The 25,182-nt window shown below is 44.8% G+C and overlaps 1 protein-coding gene across 1 annotated transcript; it reads right to left on the bottom strand.

Annotated features, from left to right (window-relative positions):
* Positions 1-7,370: 7,370 nt before the first annotated feature.
* Positions 7,371-9,359, bottom strand: b3galt4 (UDP-Gal:betaGlcNAc beta 1,3-galactosyltransferase, polypeptide 4). The gene has a single exon (XM_056275156.1). It carries the CDS (start codon positions 9,258-9,260, stop codon positions 8,145-8,147), a length of 1,116 nt encoding a protein of 371 aa, XP_056131131.1. The 5' UTR covers positions 9,261-9,359; the 3' UTR covers positions 7,371-8,144.
* Positions 9,360-25,182: the final 15,823 nt, after the last annotated feature.

The raw sequence follows: 25,182 nt of genomic DNA on the forward strand, positions 1-25,182 counted from the left end.
TGTCCGTCTTGCAAACAAGAAAGGGCTCAGAGCTGATCCTTGATGTAATCCCACCTCCACCTTGAACCCATCTGTCATTCCAACTGCACACCTCACCATTGTCACACTTCCCTCATACGTATCCTGCACCACTCCTACATACTTCTCTGCAACTCCTGACTTCCTCATACAATACTACACCTCCTCTCTCGGCACCCTGTTGTATGCTTTCTCTAAATCTACAAAGACACAATGCAACTCTTTCTGGCCTTCTCTATACTTCTCAATCAACATTCTCAAAGCAAACATCACATCTGTGGTGCTCTTTCGTGGCATGAAACCATACTGCTGCTCGCTAATCATCACCTCTCCTCTTAACCTAGCTTCTATTACTCTTTCCCAAATCTTCATGCTGTGGCTGATCAACTTTATACCTCTGTAGTTGCTACAGTTCTGCACATCACCCTCGTTCTTGAAAATCGGTACCAGTATGCTTCTTCTCCACTCCTCAGGCATCCTCTCACTTTCCACATTGCCACATTGGTGACCCCGACGTGATCCAATGTGGCAGGATGAGGAAAAACACAGCAGACGAAGGCGAGTTTGATGTTTATTCCTCAACTCCAAAAACCAAAACTACAGCAGGAACAACCCTGCACCAGCAAGCCCGGGAACGTACAACCCGCCCCCAAGTTCACAGTCCTGCTGGGTGAGAGGCATAGCCCCTAGTGTGGCCCTAGTGTCGCCACAGTACCTACATAAATAGTCAATACACTAGTAACCAATTCCTATTTAGGTCTAACACGCTAATCTGCACCTGTCAGATGCTGACATGGAGTGAGTACAGCGTCTGTGTTGTGGGCAGGCCTTGGGGTCCAGGCCCGTCCAATAAGGTCACTGTGCTCCATCAGCTGAATTCTCTCCCTGACCAAAAAAAAACAAAAAACAAAACTGAAATACTTTTACAACTGTAAGTCAAATTAAGTCATACAATTCGGTAATGGAAGATTTAAAACTGTAATGCAAAATAAAGCACGAAACAGTGATAGTTTGCTTTTAGCCAATTAAAAACAACTACCATATCCGCACTGTCTGACCAGCCATTCTACAAGGTTGAACTTATAGTTACGTACAGACGTTAGTTGGGCGGCACTAATGTCGACATTTTCTTGGTGATAAACAAAACTAAATCTGCGATGTCCAAAATTTAGACTCCAGTTGTTCTAGCGGTGAGTTCATAAATTCACTTCAGGGGTCCGCGGTGGTGTAGCGGTCTAAGCATCGGCTTTGTGTCGATGCAGTTACCCACTGGGAACCGGGTTCGTGCCCCGGTCTCGTCAGATCCGACTATGGCCGGACTCGATGGAGCAGCAATAATTGGCAACGCTATCGGGAGGGGGGTGGAGTCGGCTTGTGTTCGTCACATGAATGCGTCTCTGGGTGTGTCGGAAAAAGCAGTAGTTCGGCCTGGATTCGCCTTGTCACGAAAGTGGGGAGGCCGAAGAAATGCAGTTGGCGAATGCATGGGGGGGAGGGGGTTTGAACTAAAATAGGGATCGATTGGGGGGAAAATCAGAAATAAATGTTAAAAAATAAGATAAATCCATTTAAACACCTTGGGAAAATGTCTCCTCTGCTTTGCACTCTGTGCTATTTATGAGTGGTATTGTTTGTACTTTTATAATTGTGGCTACGTGTCTGATATGAGCGCGCACATGGTTGTATGATTATGCCTACCGGTTGTTGATGCCCCTGGTCAAAGTTGATTGCCCGTCTTTTGCCTGCGCTCTGGCTTCGACCCCTGAGTAAATCCAAAATACTACAAGTCTGCTGCTTCAGTCTGGTAACCAGCCATCACATCCTCTTGCTGCGCACTGAGGGCGTTTTGACTGCTGTGATGGCGACGGACCTTCCCCTGCCTCAACTCATCTGATGCACATTTCAATATGTCAAGTTAAGTTTATTTATGGAGCACATTTAAAACAACCGCAGTTGAACCAAAGTGCTGCACAAGCTTAAAATACAATATAAAATAGGTGACACATATGAATATAAAATATTTATAAAGAAAACATAATAAAATAAAGAATATAAAATATAAGCAATAAGACATAAGAGTAAAAGTATATTTGCACAATAAAATCACGGTGTCGAGCTCAACTTGAATTGAAAGCCAGCTAGAGGAGGTGGGTCTTTAACAGAGATTTAAAAGTCTCTAGGGTGTGAGCAGATCTCATGTGTACTGGTGAGTTCCAGAGATCAGGGGCAGCAGCAGCCACTGCAGAGGCTCTGTCGCCCCTATTCTTAAGCCTGGATCTGGGAACATGTAGGAGCATCTGGTTTGTCGACATGAGTGCTCTGACAAGAGTATGATTAGGTATTAGCTCGGATAAATAAAGTGGTGCCAGCCCATTTAAAGACTTAAAAACAAGTAATGCAATCTGAAGCTGGATCCTAAAACAGACAGGAAGCGGATGAAAGGGGGCCAGCACAGGGGTTATGCGATCATGTCGTTTTATTTCCTGTCAGAAGGCGAGCAGCTGCATTTTGTACAAGCTGTATGCGAGGAAGCGACGACTGAATCACACCAACATACAATGAATTACAACAATCCAAACGAGAGGTAATAAATGCATGAATTCCCCTTTATTTTTCGGTGTGCAGGCACAGCCATATCAGTTTGTTTTTTTTCTCACTGACTGTTTTGGCATGCAGAAACAGTAGGATAGAGAAAATGTTGTCAGTTGTGACACTTTTTTAAAAGGTGTTACACCTACCCCCCACACCCACCCCTGCCAGCCCTTGTTCAGCTAGCGGTAGCAGCATGGTGGTTTGAAATTAGCATAGATGAAATGCCTCACATTTTACCTAAGAGACTCCTCTCTCTTGTCTCTCATCTCTCATCTCTCATCTTCAGCCACTTCTCCGGGGTCGGGTCGCGGTGGCAGCAAGCTAAGTAGGGCCCTCCAGACGTCCCTCTCCCCAGCAACGCCCTCCAGCTCCTCCTGGGGGATCTCAAGGCGTTCCCAGGCCAGATTGGACATGTACACATGTCCAATCTGGCCTGGGACTCCTCTCCAATCTAATGCAAGTCACATAAGTCAAATTTCAACTGTATCAGCACTAAACAAAAATGTTAAAAAAAATACTTCGTGTTAACTGTGATACTTTTATTAGTGTACTACTATTGTACTACTACATTGTTGTACTACCACTACATCTCACTCACCTTACTATATTACTATTATATTCCATACTATTTATACTCTGCAATATTTTTACTATTTTTCACCATTTCATGTAAATATTGTAGCGAATTTGGGGGACAACGCAACCACAGGATCTGCCGCGGCCGGGAAGCGAACCCGTATCGCCCGCACCGCAGGAGGCATCGCTAACCGCTCGACTAATGGGTCAGACCCGCCAGCCAGCGGCCAGCGTGTCTTCTTATCCATGTACGTTACAATACCCCCCTCCTTCGGGAAGCGCGTCCCCGCGCTTAAGCATATCAGCTCCTTCACACCTCAGGGCTCATACGCTTCCGATGGCCTTACGGTCGCTCCATCCCACTTCTGACACCAATGTAGCGAATTCGGGGGACAACGCAACCGCAGGATCTGCCGCGGCCGGGAAGCGAACCCGTATCGCCCGCACCGCAGGAGGCATCGCTAACCGCTCGACTAAAGGGTCAGACCCACTAGCCAGCGGCCAGCGTGTCTTCTTATCCATGCACGTTACAATGTTATACCGCTCTAACACTCGAATTGTCCCTCTGGGGATCAATAAAGGTTTATCTTATTTTATCTTGTAATTGTCTCTGTAATTGTCTGGAGTATATCTTTATCCTTTCACTGCTATGAAAATATAGAAAGCAGACTGACTGCAGTGTCTAACTATTTGATTTGTATTTGCTGATTTTGTTCATTTTTTTGCAGTGATGGTCAATGATGGCTGAATAATAATAATTATCAGTACTTAAAGATGCACGAGATACACGAGATAGTTAACAAACAAAAAAATCGCCCATGTCCCCTTAGGGGCTCCGTAGGATGCACCATTTCAATTTTTTTTCTTTTTGCAGTGTTTCAAAATGACCTGAGTTCTGAGCACAAGAAAAGCTCAAATGACGGGGACGTAGGAGCCCTTTTTCACAATGTCCAAAAAAAAAGCCTGTTTCATGTCCATTACATGTTACATAGGGGCCTCTCTTTCAGTACTAATCAAGAAAAATAAGCCAGATCCATGCCTGGAAAACCTGAGTTTTTACAATACACACGCCTCTTTGGAGCCAAAACTTTTTTTTTCGTACTCCACATAGATTATAAACCTTTGAATCTAAAAACTACTCATTGAAGTCGGTTGAGAAATGTAAACGTCATTGTGTTTGTTTTTTTATCCAGAAAAAGCGCAGTTGCTTGTGTTCGTTTGCAGTCTTGCCCGGTCCAATATGGCGGCGACGTTGACGTATCGTAGCAACGGGCCGAAGCGGCCAATTCAGCTTTTATGTATAGTGCTTTTCACACATAGCTCCTGGGATAACCTCTCAGGCACTGTGGTGGCCAGTGATACAGAGAAATTGCAACAACAAAAAAAGTAAATGAGACAGGATCCTTCAGAATAAGACTTTTATTGACGAATCAACAAAGTCTGAGTCAGGTCTGCAGAGTGACTGAAAATCAGACAAAAGCCTCCCTGTCTTTATACCATTTACAGTCAATGTCCTGCTGTTAATCAGGGACATTGTTGATCAGGACATGTTGGCAGAGCAGGAGCCTCTCTATCGATGCAAGGATGACGTTAGGATGTCTTCAGTCATCGCCCTTTGACAGTCTAATGGTTGTCTTGATATGCTACAACTACTGCTACTACTGTTTTCTGCGTAATAATGCTTACACTTACATGATGGAATGTCACTTATCATACTTTTTGGGCATAAACTAGTTTATCTTCTACTGACGTTATGTCCTGGTTATATGGCCTTGTGCTACTTGCCACACTTGTTTGTCACTGTAGTCACATGAAATAACAGATACCCACTTGTGCCCTTACGTAATACCATAGCACCGCTAGTGAGTTTCACTATTCACACATGCAGCTGGGTTCAGGGACATTTCATTTCCTTTTTGCATATTTTCACACATGCCATGGCAATGCCAGAATAGATGGGGCAAGGGACAGTTCAGCAGATAATAATGTAACCGGTTGTTTTTTTGCCCGGTGCGGGATTCGATACGGGCGTACTACACCACAAGGCGACATCGCTAACCGCTCGGCTAAAGGATCAGACCCGTTAACGAGGGATTAACGTGTCTTATTAGTAGTTTACAATAATAATAATAAATGAGGGTTTTTGTGTAGTACTTCACAGATATAAAAACAGAAAATACGCAATGAAATCAAGAAACATAGATAAAAGACAATGAGATAAAAAAAAATCTCAAAAAAAATAAATGAAAATTAGAATAATACAAAAAGACAAACTCGATTTAAAAGCCCTTTGGTATGATTGAGCTTTTAAACGAGATGGCGCGGCCTGACAGGAGCTCCCTTATTTCTGAATCTGTCCAGTTTTTAGTCGTTCTTGGAAGAAAAAAAAAGAAAACTTGTATCGCAGTTGTCAATTCACCCGCGACGCAAAGGCAACCGTCGCGGATTCAAATACGTCATCGGCGCGGATTCAAATACGTCATCGGCGGAGTCAAAGAATTTATTTTTTTTTGAGTCAAAGAAATTTGAATCAACTCATCTGTAACAGATACGCGTCATCACTCATCAGAGTGACCTCTTCAGCTGGCTGCAGGTAACCCCGCCCTTATCAGTGCAACGACCGAAACCAACGGCCAGTTTCATATGCAAATATGGGCATGACCTATATCTACTAGGGCCATGTGTACTACTATTCACAGAGGAGTGTGAATAGTTTTCCCTGGAATGATACGTGGTCTTGAGGTGGGAAATTGGGCAGTGCATATTTCTCTGAATATCGGTCCCTGCTGCCATTCACACATGACCCCCATGCAGGAAGTGTGGACGCTGCATGTGTGAAAGGCCTTCATTGGTTACAACCATCCCCGGTCTCCCCTACTGGTGATGTCTGACACCTTCTGTTGCTGCTGTTTGTGAGTATGCGAGTGCACGCTTGTTTGTGTGTCTTGTTTCGTAAACCCACACCTTACCGGATCACTTTATCCAGCGTCCGCGTAGTGAATCAGAAGGATTTCCGGTCGGGTTGCGGAAATATTGCGCATGTAAACGCAGCTTAAATGTAAACGCAGTGGGTGGGTATTGTAAATCTATTATGGCTCGTCTACTTTGTCCACTCAGCACTCTTATCGCATGGCTGTGCATCCTGGAAAAGGGATCCCTCTTGTATTGCTTTTCCCCCCCTTCATATTCTATGAAGGATTTCCTCCACTGAACGGAGAGTCTCATGATAGTGGGTATTGTGCGGTGTTTGTGTTTGTAATAAAGCCCCTCTTGGACTTCGCTGTGATTTAGGGCTATACCAATAAATGTGACTTTTCTACAAAATACATTTCTTTATCCATTATGAAGAAGGGTAAGTGACAGACTAGCCAGGAAGTTGCTTACCAGCGGCACACGTTTTGTTGCGCAACTCTTTTGGAAGCAAAAAAAAAAAGAAAAAGAAAAAAGAAACGTTTCCGCGTCGTTCTCAGCTGTTAATGATGTAATTGACCTACTTTATGCATTAGGCCACTGCTCCCATCGGGCGCGTGTAGGATTTAGACTACACCTGTGCACATTTGCATAATACTAAACATGTGCAGACAAGACGTTTATAACATGCTCGAGTTGCAACATCTGTTTATCTGCAATGACGTACGTCACACATCCTTGTCTGTGGGGCTATTATGGGCACAAAGAGGGCAGATAAAAAGTGCCAAAATGCAAGGAGGAGGAGGCGGGGGAGGGAAGTAAGCGCATAAACAACAACTTAAAAGACAAGTGGGAAGCGTTTAAAGACGCGGAGGGGTTTATTGGTGATGGTCTTCCATTCATACAGTTTTCCTGAGTGTACAACACACACCAAGAGTCAGTGCTGCTCGTTCATGGCAGCGATGGGAAACGCAGAAGCTCTCCCGAGGCTTTAATCAACGTCAGCTTCCTTCATTTTCCGAGAGAGAGAGAGAGAGAGAGAGAGAGAGAGAGAGAGAGAGAGAGAGAGAGAGAGAGAGAGAGAGAGAGAGAGAGAGAGAGAAAGAGAAAGAGCGAAATCCTTCCAGACAGACCAATGCAAACCTATCACGGCCGCTCCACTTATCTTGCACCACAGTTACATAAGTTTGATGCCGCCAGGTTAAAAACACAACACACCGGCCAAAAAGACATCCCACTCTTACCAGCCCCCCCCCCCCCCAAAAAAAGGCCTGGCTAACAATGGCTGGCACACGTTGTATCCTATCTTACAGAATGAGGAATCCTGTCCAATACACTGCTGTCTTGCTTAATATTCCACATGTGGTAAAAATATTTTTTTTTATAAATATCTACTGTTTTGTTGGCTGGTTCTATTAAAAGGCTACAAAGATGTTATAATAGAGACAAATAAGAGACCGGTTATTCAACGTGGAACAAAAGGAAAGGTTTGGTTAATAAATCCCGGCTGGTTTAAACGTCAGTGAGGCATATGCCCCCCGGTGGGTGTGCCTATTTATCCCATTATAATCTCCCCTTTTGGGGGACGTCATGCTCTTATGGTGGCGTTACGGTGGCAGGAGACTACGTATAGCTTTCAAGCTGTGTCAACGTAAAGATTTGCTCCTTATTGCATTGATCCTTATAATAAGCTGCTCCTTTTCACCATGTGCACTACCAGCATGCAAATGTTGTGTATTTGCTTGTTTTTGTTCTTTTAAATATGCTGTATCTACAGTTGTTGTCATTGTGGTAGTAATGTGGCATACTGTAACAGTCTTCATAGTTTCATCCTACCTCCTCCACCGACAGGTTATTTCTTTTGGCAAAACGTGTAATAAAATAAGCATAAATACATTCGAGTGTTTACAAAAAAATCAAGCTATAAAAATAAAATTACATTTTCTTAGTGCACACAGTGTTGCCTCACAGCCAGGGGAGCGCCTATGCTATGGACAGTATTGAAGTGCGGCCCAGCCTTCTCTTCTTGCTTCACATTATACACACCCTCACAACCCCAGTTCCAGCCCCAGGGCCAACCCAAGCATGGCCCTGACTTTGCAGACCCCTAAAGAAGCACGGAGGCCAAGCCAGGAGCAGGGAGCAGAGGAGTGGACGTCAGCCCAGTAGCGTAACATATCCCTGGGTGAAATGTGATGGATGGACACCATTGCCTGATAGCAGCAGCGTCCGTACGGCACAGCCGGTCCACCGGAGAACAGTGGACAATGCGAGGGTAGCACCCCGGCAGTACGGGCACACAGACCAACAAATACATCCTCAGGGGGCAGGGGTGTGGACAGAGGTGAGGCAGCGGCAGCAAGAGATATTTTAAGCAGAGCAGAGCGGGAGAGGACGTAGGCTGTGCCGCTGCAGTAGTCTGGAAAGACAGAGGGCGGGTAAGCTCCAGCGGGGAGATAGTGCTTACTCTCCGGGTCACGGTCGGGAGCCACGCGGAGATGCACGCGGCCAAGGTACAGGTCACCTTGTTCGTAGGGGTTACGGCTCCTATTAAGGAAGTGCAGGAGAGAACTTGGGTTGAATAGGACATCGTCATCCACTTTGGCCATGAAGTGGGCCTGAGGGCAGAACCGGCGGGCCCAGCCCAGCATGGACAGGGTCTTCAGAGTCAGGTTGGAATAGGTGTCTACAAAACGACCCTGGATCAGGTCTCCCCTCTCACGGGCTTCCTCTATCAACAGCTTGGCCAGTCCCGGGTCCGACGCCACGCCCACCATGAACAGTGTCATGACCCGGAGGCCCTTGACCCTGTCCTCGCCACCCCAGGTGTCCCTGATGGCCTGACGCGCTCGCTGGTTGGCAGGAGCGGAGGTGACCATGGTGATGAGATAAGGCTTGGCGCGTTGGCAAACGAGAGGGCTGGGCATGAGTAAGAACTCCTCCGGTCTGGTGGGAGGTACACTCTGTGGAGGAATGATCCCAGCATGCGCTTCCACCGCTGCGTTCATACTCATAGAGGTGACCCACGATTCAATGGAGTCCACAAAGAGCAGAGAGAACAGAGCAGCGGTCACTATCGCCGCACAGAGCAAAGGCAAAACGCCAAACCTGCTGCCTCGCTTGCCAAACCGGGGCTTGCACACCCACAGCCCCCGTCCCACCATGACCGCCTCCCAGCCTCCACACTGACAGCCTGCCAAGCTTTTTAAAACGTGACAAACGAGACCTCACCCCTTCCTCTGCTCTCTGCGATCTCCCGTCTCGCTTCGCCTCTCGGCTGTTTAGTTTCCTCTGTCATCGGCGGTCTCCGACGCGTCTCCCTTTTGTAATTCGTTCCGGTTTTTGTTTTTGTTTTGTTTTGTTTTTACCCTCGATCGAAGGTCTCACTCGTAAGCAGCAGCAGCAGCAGCCTTGTGGACAGCGATCGGCGTGGACACGGCGAGTGGTACCCTCGTGCTGCAGCCGCATCCCTCGAACAGCGGGACACGCAGCTGCGCAAAGCGAAGGGTCGATTTGGTAGGATGCTGCCCGGAGCTGTATCTGTCCTCATTTTACGCCATCTCAAAATGGATCAACACGCTAAGGGCGCGATGAAAGGACCAATACTCGTGCTATAAAATGATGCACCATGCGTATTAGGCTACGTTGCAATATCGCGTGATATAACAAACATATAGCAATCGTTTGCTGATTTTCAAAGTGCACTGGCAACATTGTCAAAAAAATTTTTTGTCAAAGTATACCGAAATGGGAGTGGTTATATGACAGCAAAGGTATGCAATGGCACTGACACAACGTTGCCCTTCAGTCCCGGATCTAGACTGCTTTGATTAGGGGGGGGCAATAAGAGATGTTGGTTGGTCAACAACTATTATGAGTGTTCTTTGGGACTGTAAACAATAACGTACACTGTTTTATGTTTCTATCTAAAGCTAAAACCACAATAATTAATACATAAGCCTCTGTTGCTCTCCCTGAGGTTTCTTCCTATTTTTTTTTCTTTTCTAGGGGGTTGTTCCTATCTGATGCGAAGGTTTAAGGACAGGATGTTGTGTTGCTGTAAAGCCCCTTGAGGCAAATTTGTGATATTGGGCTATACAAATAAAATTGACTTGACTATAATTTCTTTAGTTTTAAGCCCACCTCCACCCTCCTTATAGGAGGACAACTTTATTTATGCCCAATTATATCTAATTATTATCTTTTCTTGCCTGGACTGGTATATTAAAGATTATATCCGCCTTCATCCAGTATAGTTTTCCAGTCTACTAAGAGCAGAAGGGACCCCTCTGGGACTTCGAGGTATTCAGTGAAGGGCTAAGAAAAAAATATTGAAAGAATTTTTGTATGCTGATAAATATTTTTAATCATTTTATTCGTTGAAATAATTGCAATAATTTCTAGATAATCATTATAAACGTGGACTAATATGTGTTGGCGAACAGCGGGTTAATAAAACGGGGAAATGGACCAATCACAGTTTTCCTTCCGACGGCATCTGGCTGAATCAGCGACTCCCTCCTGCCAGGACCATCGGTAGTTGTAATGAATGCACGTGTAATTCAAGTCAATGTGGGTGTAAATGACATTTAATGTAGCTCAGCATACTCCCAGTATCTATTACAGTTCATGTTTACTCGTTGGTAAATGTTTTCGTAAGTTTAAGTCATTAATTATGTCATTAGTTTATATAGTAAGGACGACGCTCTTATTTTGAAAGGTTAATGTCGCGCAGTGCCAAAAACCTGTTAAATGAGCCGTAAAGGGGTGGAAAAGACGTAAACAAAAGAAAGGTGTACATATCGCCATGTGTCTGCATAAACCACAGTTGCCTGCTAATTGTGAAATAGCTTAAACGTTTAGCACCTGGCTGACAAGGGCAAAAGGTTGTGTAATGTTCTTGTTTTTTATATTAACAGAGACCGAGTGTTTGGAACTTCTTGCGAGCTCGGTTACCTGCTTTATTCTCCCCCTCGGTTCCGGTTTACCCGCATTATCTTCTTCTTACTTTCTGTCTACACATATCATCTGCATACTGACACCAACAGGTCACCCATATGTATTGTTAACATAAACATCATTACATATTGCATAACCATAACTCTTATAGCACTTCAAGTGTAAACATTCTTAGCATTCAAAATGTCTCAATGAGGGGCGTCCGGGTAGCGTAGCGGTCTATTCCGTAGTCTACCAACACAGGGCCAGCGGATTGCTGGTTCGAATCCCTGTGTTACCCCCGGCTTGGTCTGGTCTGTTGAGAGAAGAGATGGTGTTTCAGCTCAACGTTTTTTATTGAAACAACCCAGAATTCCCCACATACCGGATAAATCGTCATGGCAACCTGGTTAACACACTTAACATGCCTGTAACATCTCCTTTCCTTTAGCTTTGGAACATAAATGTGACCAAATGCGTGTAATATAACTATTTCCTCCAACTTCTCCGAGGTGCATATAAACACCCTGCCAATTATATTGCATTTCACACTGTAATAATTGACAAGGCAAGGCAATTCTGTGAATAAACTTTGAACTTGAACTTTGAACTTACACATTTAGCATAATGGCATAGCATTACATAATGCATTGTCTCCACAGTCACGTTTGTTTTTTTTTAAACAATGAACACGGAGCAGTCCAACAGTCTTTTGTGAACAGTTTCTTTGTGTATGTACTGTAAATATGTATGTGTGTGCGTGCGTGTGTGAGTGGGCTTTTATAAGGGCAGCGATCCACCTACACCCTAGTGCCCATGTTCTCTCAATGCCACCTCAAAGTCACAAGTTCAGTCTTTGTGGTGGCCATGACAGGCGGCCACTGCGTGAGTAGACAGCCTGGCCTGTTGTGCAACTGGGTTTTCCCGGTGTCGAGCACCGTCCTTGCGCTGGTGCACTTGGTGTGGGAGGAGGTACCCCCTCACTTGGTTCACCCTGACCTGAGACATTCCTTGTATCGGCTGAGGCGGTCTTTCCGGTGACATGTCCCTGTTCAGGACTGCTTTGCTCAGGCATTCCCAAGTGCTATGTTTGGGCTGAGTGCTCTGCTACACGCAGATCTATCTACACGGTTGCGTCTGTAGTGTGCCGTCAACATCCACCACGAATGAATGAGGGGCGACTTTCTGGAGGCACTGTCCCAGAGGCCATCGTCCCGTGCGATCACCAGGTAGAGGCCTCATTCTTATAGACCCTTTTACAGTTGGTAAACAGTGATCATGTGATTTTGTATGCGCGCACATTTTGGCAGCAAAAAATGGTGGAGGTACAGTCGTACCTACTATGCGTGATGTAGGTCATAAAAGGGTCTATATATGATCTCCCACATCCAGCGCTGGGAGGTCCCTGGCAGATCTGTCGAAGGTTGATTTTGCCATCCACCGTTTCCAACGCAACTTCTCTGTCACTCCGACCACTACATGTGGTAGAAGCAAGCTGTCCGCGACTGGCAGAGAAGTTTTGAGCCTACGTGACATTAAGCGTTGGGCTGGGCTGCCGTCTAAGCCCTCTGTGGGTGAGTTGCACCAGTGGAGGATGGCCATTCATGCATCTGTACCATCCAGTTTTGCTCGCTTGCAGAGAAACTTTACTATTCTCACGGCCGACTCAGCCTTACCATTCGATTTTGGATGTTGGGGTGAGGATGTGACATGGGTAAAACCCCAGCTCTCTGCAAACCTCCTGAATTGCTTGTGGTGTTCCCAACACAGAATATTAACCAGTGTGGGTTGGTTGGTTTTGAATGGGCACATTCAAATGTGATTGGTGCTGAATGAGGTGGAGGTCAGCTATTGGTTGTTCCTGAAGAGTATATAAGGCAGAATCGCCACCAGCGCGTTCTCTTGGTACTCCGCTCTACTCGGGATAGCTAGGTTGTTACAGTGTAAGAATAAATATACTACGTTACTTTCATAAGTCTGCCGTGTGCACTTTCCAGTTATCTACTTAAACAGTTTAGAACAATATTAGTGTTTCATACACCACATTGCTCACAAGCAATAATGCGCAAACTGGGCTTTGCAGCACGTGATGAGTGTGTTGGCTGATAGATCTGGCAGCTGGTCGATTTCCCAGTAATCTGAGTAATGGTCTACAAGGATAAGAAAGTCTTTGCCGGCATATGAGTAAGATATCCATGCTCACCGTTTGCCATGGACGTGCTGGTATCTCATGTGACATCATAGATTCCTTCTGCTGGGTCCGTGCACATTCATTGCATGCGGAGCAGTTCGCCACAAAGTCCTTTATTTCAGCTTTCATATTTGGCCAGAAGAGCGTATCCCTGGCCCGTCTGTAACAGGCCTCACCACCAATGTGGCTAGTGTGTATGCAATTGAGCAGTTCGGCTCTCAAGCCCTTTGGAGTAACGACGCACTGCCCTCTGTACACCACCCCATTTTGCACATTCAACTCATCCCTAATGGGCCAGTATTCCCGCAATGCCAATGGAGTGTCCTCCTTGAAGTCAGGCCACCCACCAAGGATCACTGATTTCAGCTCTTGAGGTACATCATCCGTTTCTGTGTGCTGTGCTATTTGGCAAAATCTGAAGGCAGTAACATCCAGGTGCTGTGCTTGATCTAGCTGTGAGTACTCTATCTGAGTGCAGTCCATGGTACACAATGCATGTCGCACGTATGGGGTGTCCGACCCGCAGCACAGCGATGTAGCCCTGCTTAAAGCATCGCTGATGTAGATTTCAGGCCCAGGCTTGTACACAACACTGAGGTTGTAACATTGCAGCTGCATCAACATGCCCTGGAGACATTTCGGTGCACTCACGAGGGGCTTTTTGAAGATGTTGATCAATGGTTTGTGGGCCGTTTCCGCAGGTACTGTTTCTCTGCCATGTAAGTATTGGTGGAATCTCTGGCAAGTGAAAACTGCTCAAGCACTCTTTCTCTATTTGAGTGTAGTTTTGCTCCATCTGCGTCAGTGCTCTCGAGGCAAAGGCCACAGGCAGCCCCCCTTGCAACAAGCAGCACCCCAGTCCAGTCATGCTAGCGTCGCTCTGGATCGTAAAAGGTTTTGTGACGTCATAGCATTTGAGAACAGGAGTGCTAGAGACCATCCGCTTTATTTTACGCACTGCATCCTCATGTTTGCGCCATTCAATGTCCTTCCTTATCCAGGAGCCTGCAGAGTGGCTCACAGACCTCTTGAGAGCTTTGGCAGGAATTTGGCAAGGCAGAACAGCCCCCTGCCCCCACTCCCGTAGGCTCGCCCCCCCCCCCCCCAGAAGGGCCCCCCCTGCAGAGGATTGCGCATGCGCTCTGAATCGCAGAATTTCTTGGATATCTACAATTTGGACATCACTTTTTGTACGATATCATACGAAACGCTCATGAGAATACATTGCGTGGATTTATTAGTTTATTTGGTAGCTAAACCGCCCCTGATGTTTCAGCTCAAAGTTTTTTATTGAAAAAAACCAAGAACTCCCCCACATACCGGATATATCTACTACTACTTCCGGCTGCTCCCGTTAGGGGTCGCCACAGCGGATCATCCATTTCCATTTCTTTATGTCTTCTGCATCTTCCTCTGTCACACCAGCCATCTGCATGTCTTCCCTCGCCACATCTATAAACCTCCTGGCCTTCCTCTTTTCCTCTTCCCTTGCAGCTCCATATTCAATATCCTTCTCCCAATATACCCATCATCTCTCCTCCACACATGTCCAAGCCATCTCAGTCTTGTCTCTCTTGCTTTGTCTCTAAACAGTCCAACTTGAGCGGTCCCTCTAATATACTCGTTCCTAATCATGTCCTTCTTCGTCACTCCCAATGAAACTCTTAGCATCTTCAACTCTGCCACCTCCAGCTGTGCCTCCTGTCTTCTTGTCAGTGCCACTGTCTCCAAACCATATAACATAGCTGCTCTCACAACCATCTTGTAAACCTTCCCTTTAACTCTTGCTGATACCCTTCTGTTGCAAATCACTCCTGACACTCTTCTACACCTTCCCCATCCTGCCTGCACTCTCTTCTTCACCTCTCTACTACACTCCCCGTTACTTTGGACAGTTGACCCCAAGTATTAGAGGCAGGGTGGACCCTAACCCGAACCACAATGTCTCAAGAGAGGACACCTCTCTTGAGACATTGTTGCCCTTAATTAATTTTTAATTATTTGGAGTCTTGAAAAAGACCTCTCTCCTGAGCAGTTAGTGACCACTAAGCTAAGAAATAGCTGCAATATTGCTTCCACATTAGGCTAGGCCATCTGAAAATTGTCCTTGTATATAATTTGATAAAGGTCTGTATGAGACAGAGAGTGCATTTCTGTGGGCCTGTGGCTTTGTCTCACGTACAAGTGAAAGGGCAAAAGTTCATCAGTAAGTTTCAGGTCAACATCTTCTGGGTATGCTCCCATCCACAGTTCAACACCTTGCACCTTTCTTGCTTAGATGCTGTCAGACTAGCAAGAAAGGAAAACATTTATGCAACATCACTGTACACAGTAGCTCTTTTTCTTAAATTGGCTTCAAGTGCATCAAGCATAGGAATAAAGGATTTTATCCTAAACTTATCTCTTGAAGAGAGTTCATCTAAGGCATCAGGATCAGGTGCACTTCCATCATTTCCATGCCGTTTCCTTACTCTTTGTCTCCTTGTGATAGTTCTGTAGTTAACATTTGGCAAGGTGGCTTTTGCTTGTTGCTCAAGCTCATCAAAATCTCGAATTTTGCTTAAAAAAATCCTGAAGTGAACTGTACAAACTTGTACAAGTACTCAATAACAGTTCTGATTTCTGAATGGCTTTGCTGACCTTGTGAAAATGACCTAGCACACGGGTCCAAAAATGCAGCATAAGCACAAATTCCAGTTCCTCCATTTTCTGTAAAAGATTCTTAGCTTGACGCCTGGTGTCACCCTTCCCATTAACATCAGAGTACAAATTAATGAGGGCATCAGTGATGGCATCGTAACTGCCAAAAATAGCTTCTGTGGCTCTTGCATGTGCCTCCCACCTAGTGTCTGACAAATATTGAGGCAGTTTTGACTGAGGTTGCAAAAATGATTTTAGAATTTCCCATCTCTCTGTGGAGGATGAAAAGAAGGTAAACATTTCATTGATAATGCCAACACAGTTCACTGCATCAAGGCAGCAATCAACAGCTGAACAGCCCACCGAATTTAAAGAGTGACCAGCGCATGGAGCAAATCTTGCAAATTGTTTTTTTTCGATGCTTTTTTGCTGTTGTACCTACCAGCCATGTTGGCAGCATTGTCGTAAGACTGCCCTTGGCATTTCCTAAAGTCAATTTCAAGCTCAGTAGTTAAAGACTAAGTCAACCATGCTTTTTTCTGTGTGGTCTTTTAGCGCAAGGAAAGTTAAAAATCTCACTTGGTAAACCGTCTTCAGGTGATACATATCTGATAATTAAAGTCAACTGATCAGTATGTGAAATGTCAGGAGTGGAATCTACTGACCAGCTGAAATATCCAGCCTTTTTCACATCAGCCAGAATTGTGTCCTTAACTTTTTGCCATAGTCGAACCATATCCTCACACACCGTTTTTGACAAATTTGAGGGATTTCCTGATCTGAAATTTCCATACCAATTGATATGAGCCAGTAAAAACGGATCAACATTTGCTACTAGTTCTGAAAGACCAAGATAATTGCCATTATTTGGAGATCCAAATTGTACGTTGCCTCCTCTGAATGGTAAGCCTCATTCTGCAAGACAGCGATAATGCTCTCCATGACGTGCCGCCAGCACTGCTGTTCTGCGTTTATTTGTTCCTCTAGCTTTGAAGTTAACGTTTGCCCTCTCTTCCGTGTTACATAGGCCAACATGGCATTCCTGCGTATTGTTTTGATTTTAGTGGAACTTGAGGCAATGAGTTGATGGCGGTGAGCGCACTTTGTGTGTGTGTGTGTGTGTGTGTGTGTGTGTGTGTGTGTGTGTGTGTGTGTGTGTGTGAATGAATGCCTTTATTTGTCATTGCACAGCTATACAACGAAATTAAGTGCAACTCCCCAGCGGTACAAACAAGATTAAAAAAAAAAGAAGAAGAAATAACATAGAATAGCAACGCTACAACACACCAATCTTCAGATACATACACGAGGATTGACTATACAGGTGAAATAAGAGGCGATAAGATGAAATGGTGATGAGAATATATCAGAGATGCTGAAATAGATGTTAGCGGTGTGTGTGTGTGTGTGTGTGTGTGTGTGTGTGTGTGTGTGTGTGTGTGTGTGTGTGTGTGTATGTATGTATGCGGGGTCATAAATCTGACCATTGAAGGCCCAGTGCAAGACACCATGGTCCGCTACTGACTAACAGTGCTATTTTCTGTCTACATGTGAAGCTATACTGTAATTGGTTCATCAATCCCCCCCCCCCATAGGAGGACAATTTTATCACTGCCCAGTTATCCTTAATTATTATTTATCTGCTGAAGAGCCCAGTAAGTGTGAATAACAGAATGTAAAGCTATTTCTAATAAAAGGATTATGGTGAGTGCTCGAGCACGAGTACTCGCTTTCTTTGTGTGTGTGTGTGTGTGTGTGTGTGTGTGTGTGTGTGTGTGTGTGTGTGTGTGTGTGTGTGTGTGTGTGTGTGTGTGTGTGTGTTGCTGTTAGGGAATTAAGTCATCTGCTGGGTTAAAATACCTGTGTGCAGACTTTTTTTTTCTTTTTTACAATGACTGCAGATATTACTGTATGTAAACGACCCCAATGCACAGTGTGGTTCATGTGTATAAAGTTTGCATTTGTAATGTATTGGTTATATTACGTTTATTTTGTTGTTTCCTGTGAACGCGAAAGTGCTTTTATTTTGAAAAGAGTAGACACGGAAGTAAATCGACGGAAAAACGCTGGAGAAAGTTAACGTCAACACGGAGAAAAACGGGGCGATAAGCAAGGCGTAGAAAGGACGAACGGGGAGAGCATAACGGGAGTTTAGCTCCGGTCGAAAGGGCAACAAGGTATTTACGGTGTCTAATTTTCAATAATTTTGATTTTGTTTGTGTTTTGATAACTCTGGTGTTAAGCGAACTTTCTGGTGCTAAGCAAACTGAGTGTAACGTGCACGGATAAATAAACTCGCTAGCCCTTGGAGACTTAGGTTCGCGTCCCGGCTGCGGCGATTCTTGGCTGCCCCCCCCCCCCGAATTCGTTACATTGGTGTCAGAAGTGGGATGGTGAGACCGTGAGTCCATCGGAAGCGCGTGGGTCCAGAGGCGTGAGGGAGCTGATATGCTGAAGCACAGGGACGCGCTTCACGAAGGAGGGGGGTAGTGTAACGACCACGGATGAGTAGATGATCCGGGTTCGCATCCCGGCTGCGGCGATTCCTGGCTGCCCCCCCCCCGAATTCGTTACATTGGTGTCAGAAGTGGGGTGGTGAGACCGTAAGGCCATCGGAAGCGCGTGCGCGCAGAGGCTCGAGGGGGCTGATATGCTGAAGCGCGGGGACGGAAGTGCCACGTAAACTTGTCTATATGAACAGTGGAAAATCCAAGCACGTGAGGCAAGAGAAAAACTAAAGTGAGACATAAATGAAGCACACTTGTCATCACTTGCGGACATTTTAGAGAAAGGAAAAGATGACATTATGAAACTCTACACTGAAACAAGACATCATGCAGCCCCAACAGCTGATTTAAGGCTAAAAATTGATGCATGTGAAGCGGTAACTGCTGACATTATCAAAATCATATATGAAAGATTAACAGGTATTGATGGAGATTTTGATGCAGAACATGAAAGATGTCTACGTGAGCTGCTGGATCAGGACTATGCACTCTCCATTTATGGTTTTACTGCTGCACAGTCAAGTATCTCCCGTTGTTCCTCATCTCCATACATTGCATCAAAACGGGTTGATGCAGCGGCAGAGCTAGCAGCAAAAGAGGTTTGAATACAAGATTGTGCAAGAAGAAGGCAAAGGGAAAAGATAAAGGTTCTAGAAGAGCAGCACAAGAAAGCACTGGAAATTCAAAGGTTTGAGCTGGAGCGTCTGCAGGCTGAAAAGGACTTGGAGGCAGCTCGAGCCAGATTGGAAGCTTACAACAAAGAAATAATACAGATGGGTGATGTCCTATCTTCACAGTGGGAAAAGAATCCTTCAAGAAATGTGTCATCAAGGTACTGGTTGGGATGATCCGCTGCCTGGACATCTGAGACCATGATGGGAGCGTTGGATACAAGTTCTCATCATTCTGGAGAACATACAGATAGCCATATGTTATGTGCCTGCCAACTTTGGAGTGGTGGGGAAAAAAGAACTGCATCATTTCTCAGATGCAGGCACCACTGAGTATGGACAGTGTTCTTATCTGAGACTTAAGAACAAAGATGGAGACATTCACTGTGTTCTCGTCATGGGGAAATCTCGTGTGTTTCCCACAGTGGTCACCACTATTCCAAGGTTAGAACTGACAGCAGCAGCAGTCTCAGTCACAGTGAGCAACATGCTCAGAGAAGAGCTTGTTTATAGCAATGTGGAAGAATTCTTTTGGTTAAACTCTTAAGTCATCCTAGGGTACATAAATAATGAAGAAAGGCATTTTCACACCTTCGTTGCAAACAGGGTGCAGAAGATACGTTATAGAACAACACCCCAGCAATGGCTTTATGTCTCTACCAATGAAAACCCTGCAGACAACGCATCCAGGGGAAAAACAGTGGATGAACTGCTGTCATCCAGTTGGCTCATGGGTCCCAAGTTCATGTGGGAAAAGGAAATACATCCTCCAGTAAAGGCGATTCTGGAACTTCCAATCGGAGACCCGAAATTTAGAAAGGTTCAGACATTGCAAACAGACTGTTGTACAAGTGAGTCTCATGGACCGCCTGGTAAAGTTCTCATCCTGGTCTCAGGCTGTCAGTGCTGTAGGACGTCTCCAACGGCAACTCCTAAACGCAGAGCTTGTGATCATCAAATACCTGCAAATACAAGCATATCAGGAAGAAATTAAGACACTAACAAAGGTAATCTGTTATCAAGTAACAATAAGCTACTATATCATCTTGATGTCCTTTTAGACAGAGATGCTGTGCTCATGGTGGGAGGAAGTCTACGTTGTTCAGCCCTTCCTAGTTCATTCAAGCACCTGGCAATCATTCCCAGAGAGCCTTATATCACAAAACTGATAATTGCACACTACCATGAAAGGGTTAAACACCAGGGCAAAGACTTTACCATCAATGAAATCCATTCCAATGGCTATTGGATCCTAGAATTAAGTCAGTCAGTGACATCCTACATTCGCCCATGTGTGGTCTGTCAGAGACTAAGGAGACCTGTGGAAGGACAGAAAATTAGTGATCTCCCTAGAGAACGAATGGAACCCTCACCACCTTTCACATTCTGTGGCATGGACTGTTTCAGCCCATTCCTAACTAAACAAGGACAAAAAAAACCCACAAAAGATGATATGGCTTGCTCTTTACATGCTTTTGCTCTCGTGCCATTCATGTTGAGATGTTAGATGATGTGTTGACTGATGCTTTCATCAATGGTCTGCATTGCTTTATTGCATTGCGAGGCTCAGTCAGACAAATTAAGTGTGACCAGGGTATCAATTTTGTAGGTGCCAAAATGAACTGAATGCGGCTCTACAGGAAGTTGATACTGAGAGATTGGCAACATTCCTGGCAGAAAAACAATGCGGTTTTATCTTAAACGCACCTCATGCAAGTCATGCTTGTAGAGCGTGGGAGTGACAGATAAGGACTGTAAGAAATATCCACAACTCTACACTCTCACTCTCCCCTGGTAGACTTAATGATGCCTCCTTAAGGACTTCATTGTATGAGGCTACGACAATCGTAAACAGCCGCCCTCTTACAACTGACAACCTGAACGATCCAAATAGCTTGGAACCACTCACTCATAATCACCCTGAAGGCCACCACTGCACTACCTCCCCCAGGCAAGTTTGTCAGAGAGGATTTGTATGGACAAAAAAGATGGAGCCAAGTGCAGTATCTGGCAGAACAGCTTTGGAGCCGTTGGAGGAAGGAATACCTCCATAACATCACTGTCAGACAATGATGGCACACACCTAAGAGAAATATGCAAGCAGGTGACATAGTGATAGACACCAATGAAACACAGCCAAGAGCTGTGTGGAGATTTGGAAGAGTCTCAGAGACTGTATGGACTTGTAAGGAGAGTCAAGGTATTTCTAGGAGATAGAAATCTGAACAAAAGTGGTGAACGCATAAGCAAAGTGTCTGTGGTAGAACGTCCAGTTCATAAGTTAGTTCTGCTATTAGAGGCCTCTTAAGCACAAGGGGAAGGTAAAAATTGTAAGGGTTTGTAGTGTACATAGTGTTCTATAAAAGGTCATTTCATATGAGGAAATCATCTGTGTTTTAAGTTAACTTGTATGTAAAACACTTAATAATTTGGTGGGAGTGTAAATGACCCCAATGCACAGTGTGGTTCATGTGTATAAAGTTTGCATTTGTAATGTACAGTATTTGTTATATTGCTTTTATTTTGTTGTTTCCTGTGAACACGAAAGTGCTTTTATTTTGAAAAGAGGGTAGACATAGAAGTAACTCGACGGAAAAATGGTGTAGAAAGTTAACGTCAACACGGAGAAAAACACAGAGATGGATAAGCAAGGTGTAAAAAGGTGGAACGGGGAGAGCATAAAAGGAGTTTAGCTCCAGTTGAAAGAGCAACAGCTGTGTCTAACTTTCAATAATTTTGATTTTGGGTTTGTTTTGATAAGTCTGATGTTAAGCTAACTTTCTGGTGTTAAGCTAACATAGTTTAACATATTATTTTGCCTTCTGGTTGTTCAATTTCTCTTTAGGTCTTACATTGGTCTATGAAGGAAAGGAAACAAAAATAAACAGCATTAGACAATCAGTCCAGACTTGTATTTTTTTCGACTGGGACGCTACACTGCACTTCAGGCTCACTTTGAAGAATTGCCAACTCATTTTGTCTCTGCTTTTTGTGGCAGTTACAGCCAACTTGCCGTCCACTGACAAAAATCTTATCGTCGCTGTACAACACAATGTGACAGTAGTTTTACTTCAGCCTGCGCAGTCTGACAAGGGGGACATATCAAGATTTTACCTTTTCCCTATGGTACAGTGTGACATACAGTAGATGGCGAAAAATCACAAAGTGTTTTGGAGCCTTAATTATTGCCCTCATGGAACACAAGCACAAATTAAAAAATGTATATATTATTTAGATTCCCAGGAGGACTCGAGGTGGCACCCTGTAGGTTGCGCTGTTTCTTACCTTTGCTAATTTTAGGATTTTTTTTTCCTTTGACGCTTTCATAATTGTATATTTTTTCGCAGTTAACTTTAAAAGTCAGATAAGAATGGACTTTGCATTGGTCATTATATATATTTCTAAGTAATGTGCGGTACTGTAATTTATTCTTGATATTTTATTTGATTTTCTTTCCTTAATTTATTTGTGATTGTACTTTATATATATAGATATATATTTATTTCTGATTTTTCCCTTTTTTCTCCCAATTTAGTGACCAATCGATCCCTATTTTTTTAGTTCAAACACCCACCCTCATACTACATGCGTTCGCCAACTGCATCCCCCCAGCCGGCAGTCTCGAAGGAGACGCCTCCCCACTTTTGTGACAAGGCGAGTCCAGGCCGAACCACTGCTTTTTCCGACACACACAGAGACGCATTCAAGTGACGAACACAAGCTGACTCCGCCCCCCTCCCGAAGACAGCGTTGCCAAGTATTGCGGCTTCGTCGAGTCCGGCCATAGTCGGATCTGACGAGACCGGGGCGCGAACCCCGGTCCCCAATGGGCAACTGCATCGACACAAAGCCGATGCTTAGACCGCTACACCACCGCGATTGTACTTTTTACAGTGAATCAGAAAAGTATTGATCATTCTTTGATCAATACTTTTCTGATTTTTAAATAGTGTACTCAACTCACTCTAAGTAGCATGAAAGCTGTCTCATGCCTGCTGGTAGCGCATATGGCATACATGTGCATTTTCTGTTTGCTTTCATTATGGTACACTTGCGTTTTCTGATAGTATTTCTGAGTGTTCATACGATGCTGATACACTTTGTTCTAGTATGAAGGCAGAGATCATACCTGAACACGACAATATGTGAGACACTAGACACTGTAGCTTTAAGTGTATATATTTGTTTTTGCTATAAAGATTTAAGATTTTCAATTTTATGAGCATGTATTTTGTAGATGTCCCCCAAGTGTTTCATCGACAGAGAGTCGTGTTTAAGCTGTTCTGGTAATTTGTTAGACTCGCATATTGGTTTCCTTTGTCGGCTGACTGAGAATATGCAATTAATTCATGTTATTTCACAGTGCCTCTTAAAGATTGGGGTGATTTAAGTCAGAAAATTCAACGTCAAATCAAATGTATCGCAGTTAACTGGCCACTACTCAAACAGCCAAGAACCGATTAATTTTGACATGCACTCACGTTTGCAAACTGAGGATGCACAAGCCAGTGCATTCTTAGTGCCGGTCCCAAGCCCGGACAAATGGGGAGGGTTGTGTCAGGAAGGGCATCCGGCGTAAATTCTTTGCCAAATCAAATGTGCGGATCATAAATAAGATTTCCATACCGAATCGGTCGAGGCCCGGGTTACCAACGACCGCCACCGGTACTGTTAACCAGCAGGGTGCCAGTGGAAACTATGCTACTGTTGGGAGAAGGAGAGGGGGAAGGCATGTCCAGAGGCAGCTAGAGAGGAGGAAAGGTAGGCACGTGGAGGTGAGAGTCGGAACTTTGAATGTTGGCACTATGACTGGTAAAGGGAGAGAGCTGGCTGATAGGATGGAGAGAAGAAAGGTAGGCATACTGTGTATGCAAGAGACCAGGTGGCTGCCCCCCTCTCACCCCCCTTCTGCAAATGCACACACCTCACTTAATTCTGCACTGTTCACTTTCTGCCATACCACTCCTATGTACAGATATATGTACAGATATCCATCCACCCCTTATCCGAACTGCTTATCCTGCTCTCAGGTTCACGGGGATGCTGGAGCCTATCCCAGCAGTCATTGGGCGGCAGGTGGGGAGATACCCTGGACAGGCCTCACTCAGGGCCAACACATATATACACACACACACACATTCACACCTTGGGGCAATTTAGTACGGCCGATTCACCTGACCTACAGGTCTTTGGACTGTGGGAGGAAACCGAAGCACCCGGAGGAAACCCTGGCAGACACGGGGAGAACATGTCAACTCCACACAGAGGATGACCCCCAAGGTTGGACTACCCCGGGGTTCGGACCCAGAACCTTCTTGCTGTTAGGCGACTGCGCTAACCCCTGCACCACCGTGCCGCCCATATACAGATATATTTAACATATTCATTACAACTACATACCTCTGTATATAGATACATTTACATGTCAACTGTTAATTTTAGATTTAATATGTGACTTTAGTTTGAATTTAAGTTTATTTTTCTCCAGTCTGTACACACTGTGAATTGTAGCTTACTTTTAGTCTGTTTTTAGTTATTTTGGCTGGACTGTAAATACTGGAATTTTAGATTTTAAAAGTTTTTTTTAGTATTTGTTTAGTTTCAACTTAATCTGTTATGTCACATTCTTTAAAACTTTTGAGGTTGAACTGATGCCTAAGCACTGTGATGGCCTGGCGGCCTGTCCGGGGTGTCTCCCCACCTGCCACCCAATGACTGCTAGGATAGGCTCCGGCATCCCTGCGACCCTGAGAGCAGGATAAGCGGTTTGGGTAATGGATGGATGGACTGATGATGCCTGAGCATTTCATGGCCGGCAATGCCTGCCATGCTGTGCTGTGTGTGTGGTGCATTTGACAAATAAAACAACTTGAGATTTGAACTTGAAACTTGTTTTCTCTCTCCACACAACCTCTCTCCGTATAATAAATTCTCTCTCCGTATAATAAGTTCTCGCTTAGTATGATTTCTCTTTCAGTTTAATAACTTCCCCATCTATAATAACTTGGCCCCGGAGTCTTCAGACGAGTAACCTAGATGACGTCACGGCTGTCTGGCTCGCTTCATGCCGTCCGCTACGCGAAGAGGCGCGCAGGGCGCGTGCACAAGGAGGGGGGTGGGGGGGAAACCACAACATCAT

This window comes from Lampris incognitus, chromosome 2 (assembly GCF_029633865.1).
Source record: "Lampris incognitus isolate fLamInc1 chromosome 2, fLamInc1.hap2, whole genome shotgun sequence".
Taxonomy (NCBI): Eukaryota; Metazoa; Chordata; class Actinopteri; order Lampriformes; family Lampridae; genus Lampris; species Lampris incognitus.

Coding starts and splice junctions, on each gene's coding strand:
- b3galt4 (XM_056275156.1), bottom strand. CDS start 9,260: ATGGTGGGACGGGGGCTGTGGGTGTGCAAGCCCCGGTTTGGCAAGCGA.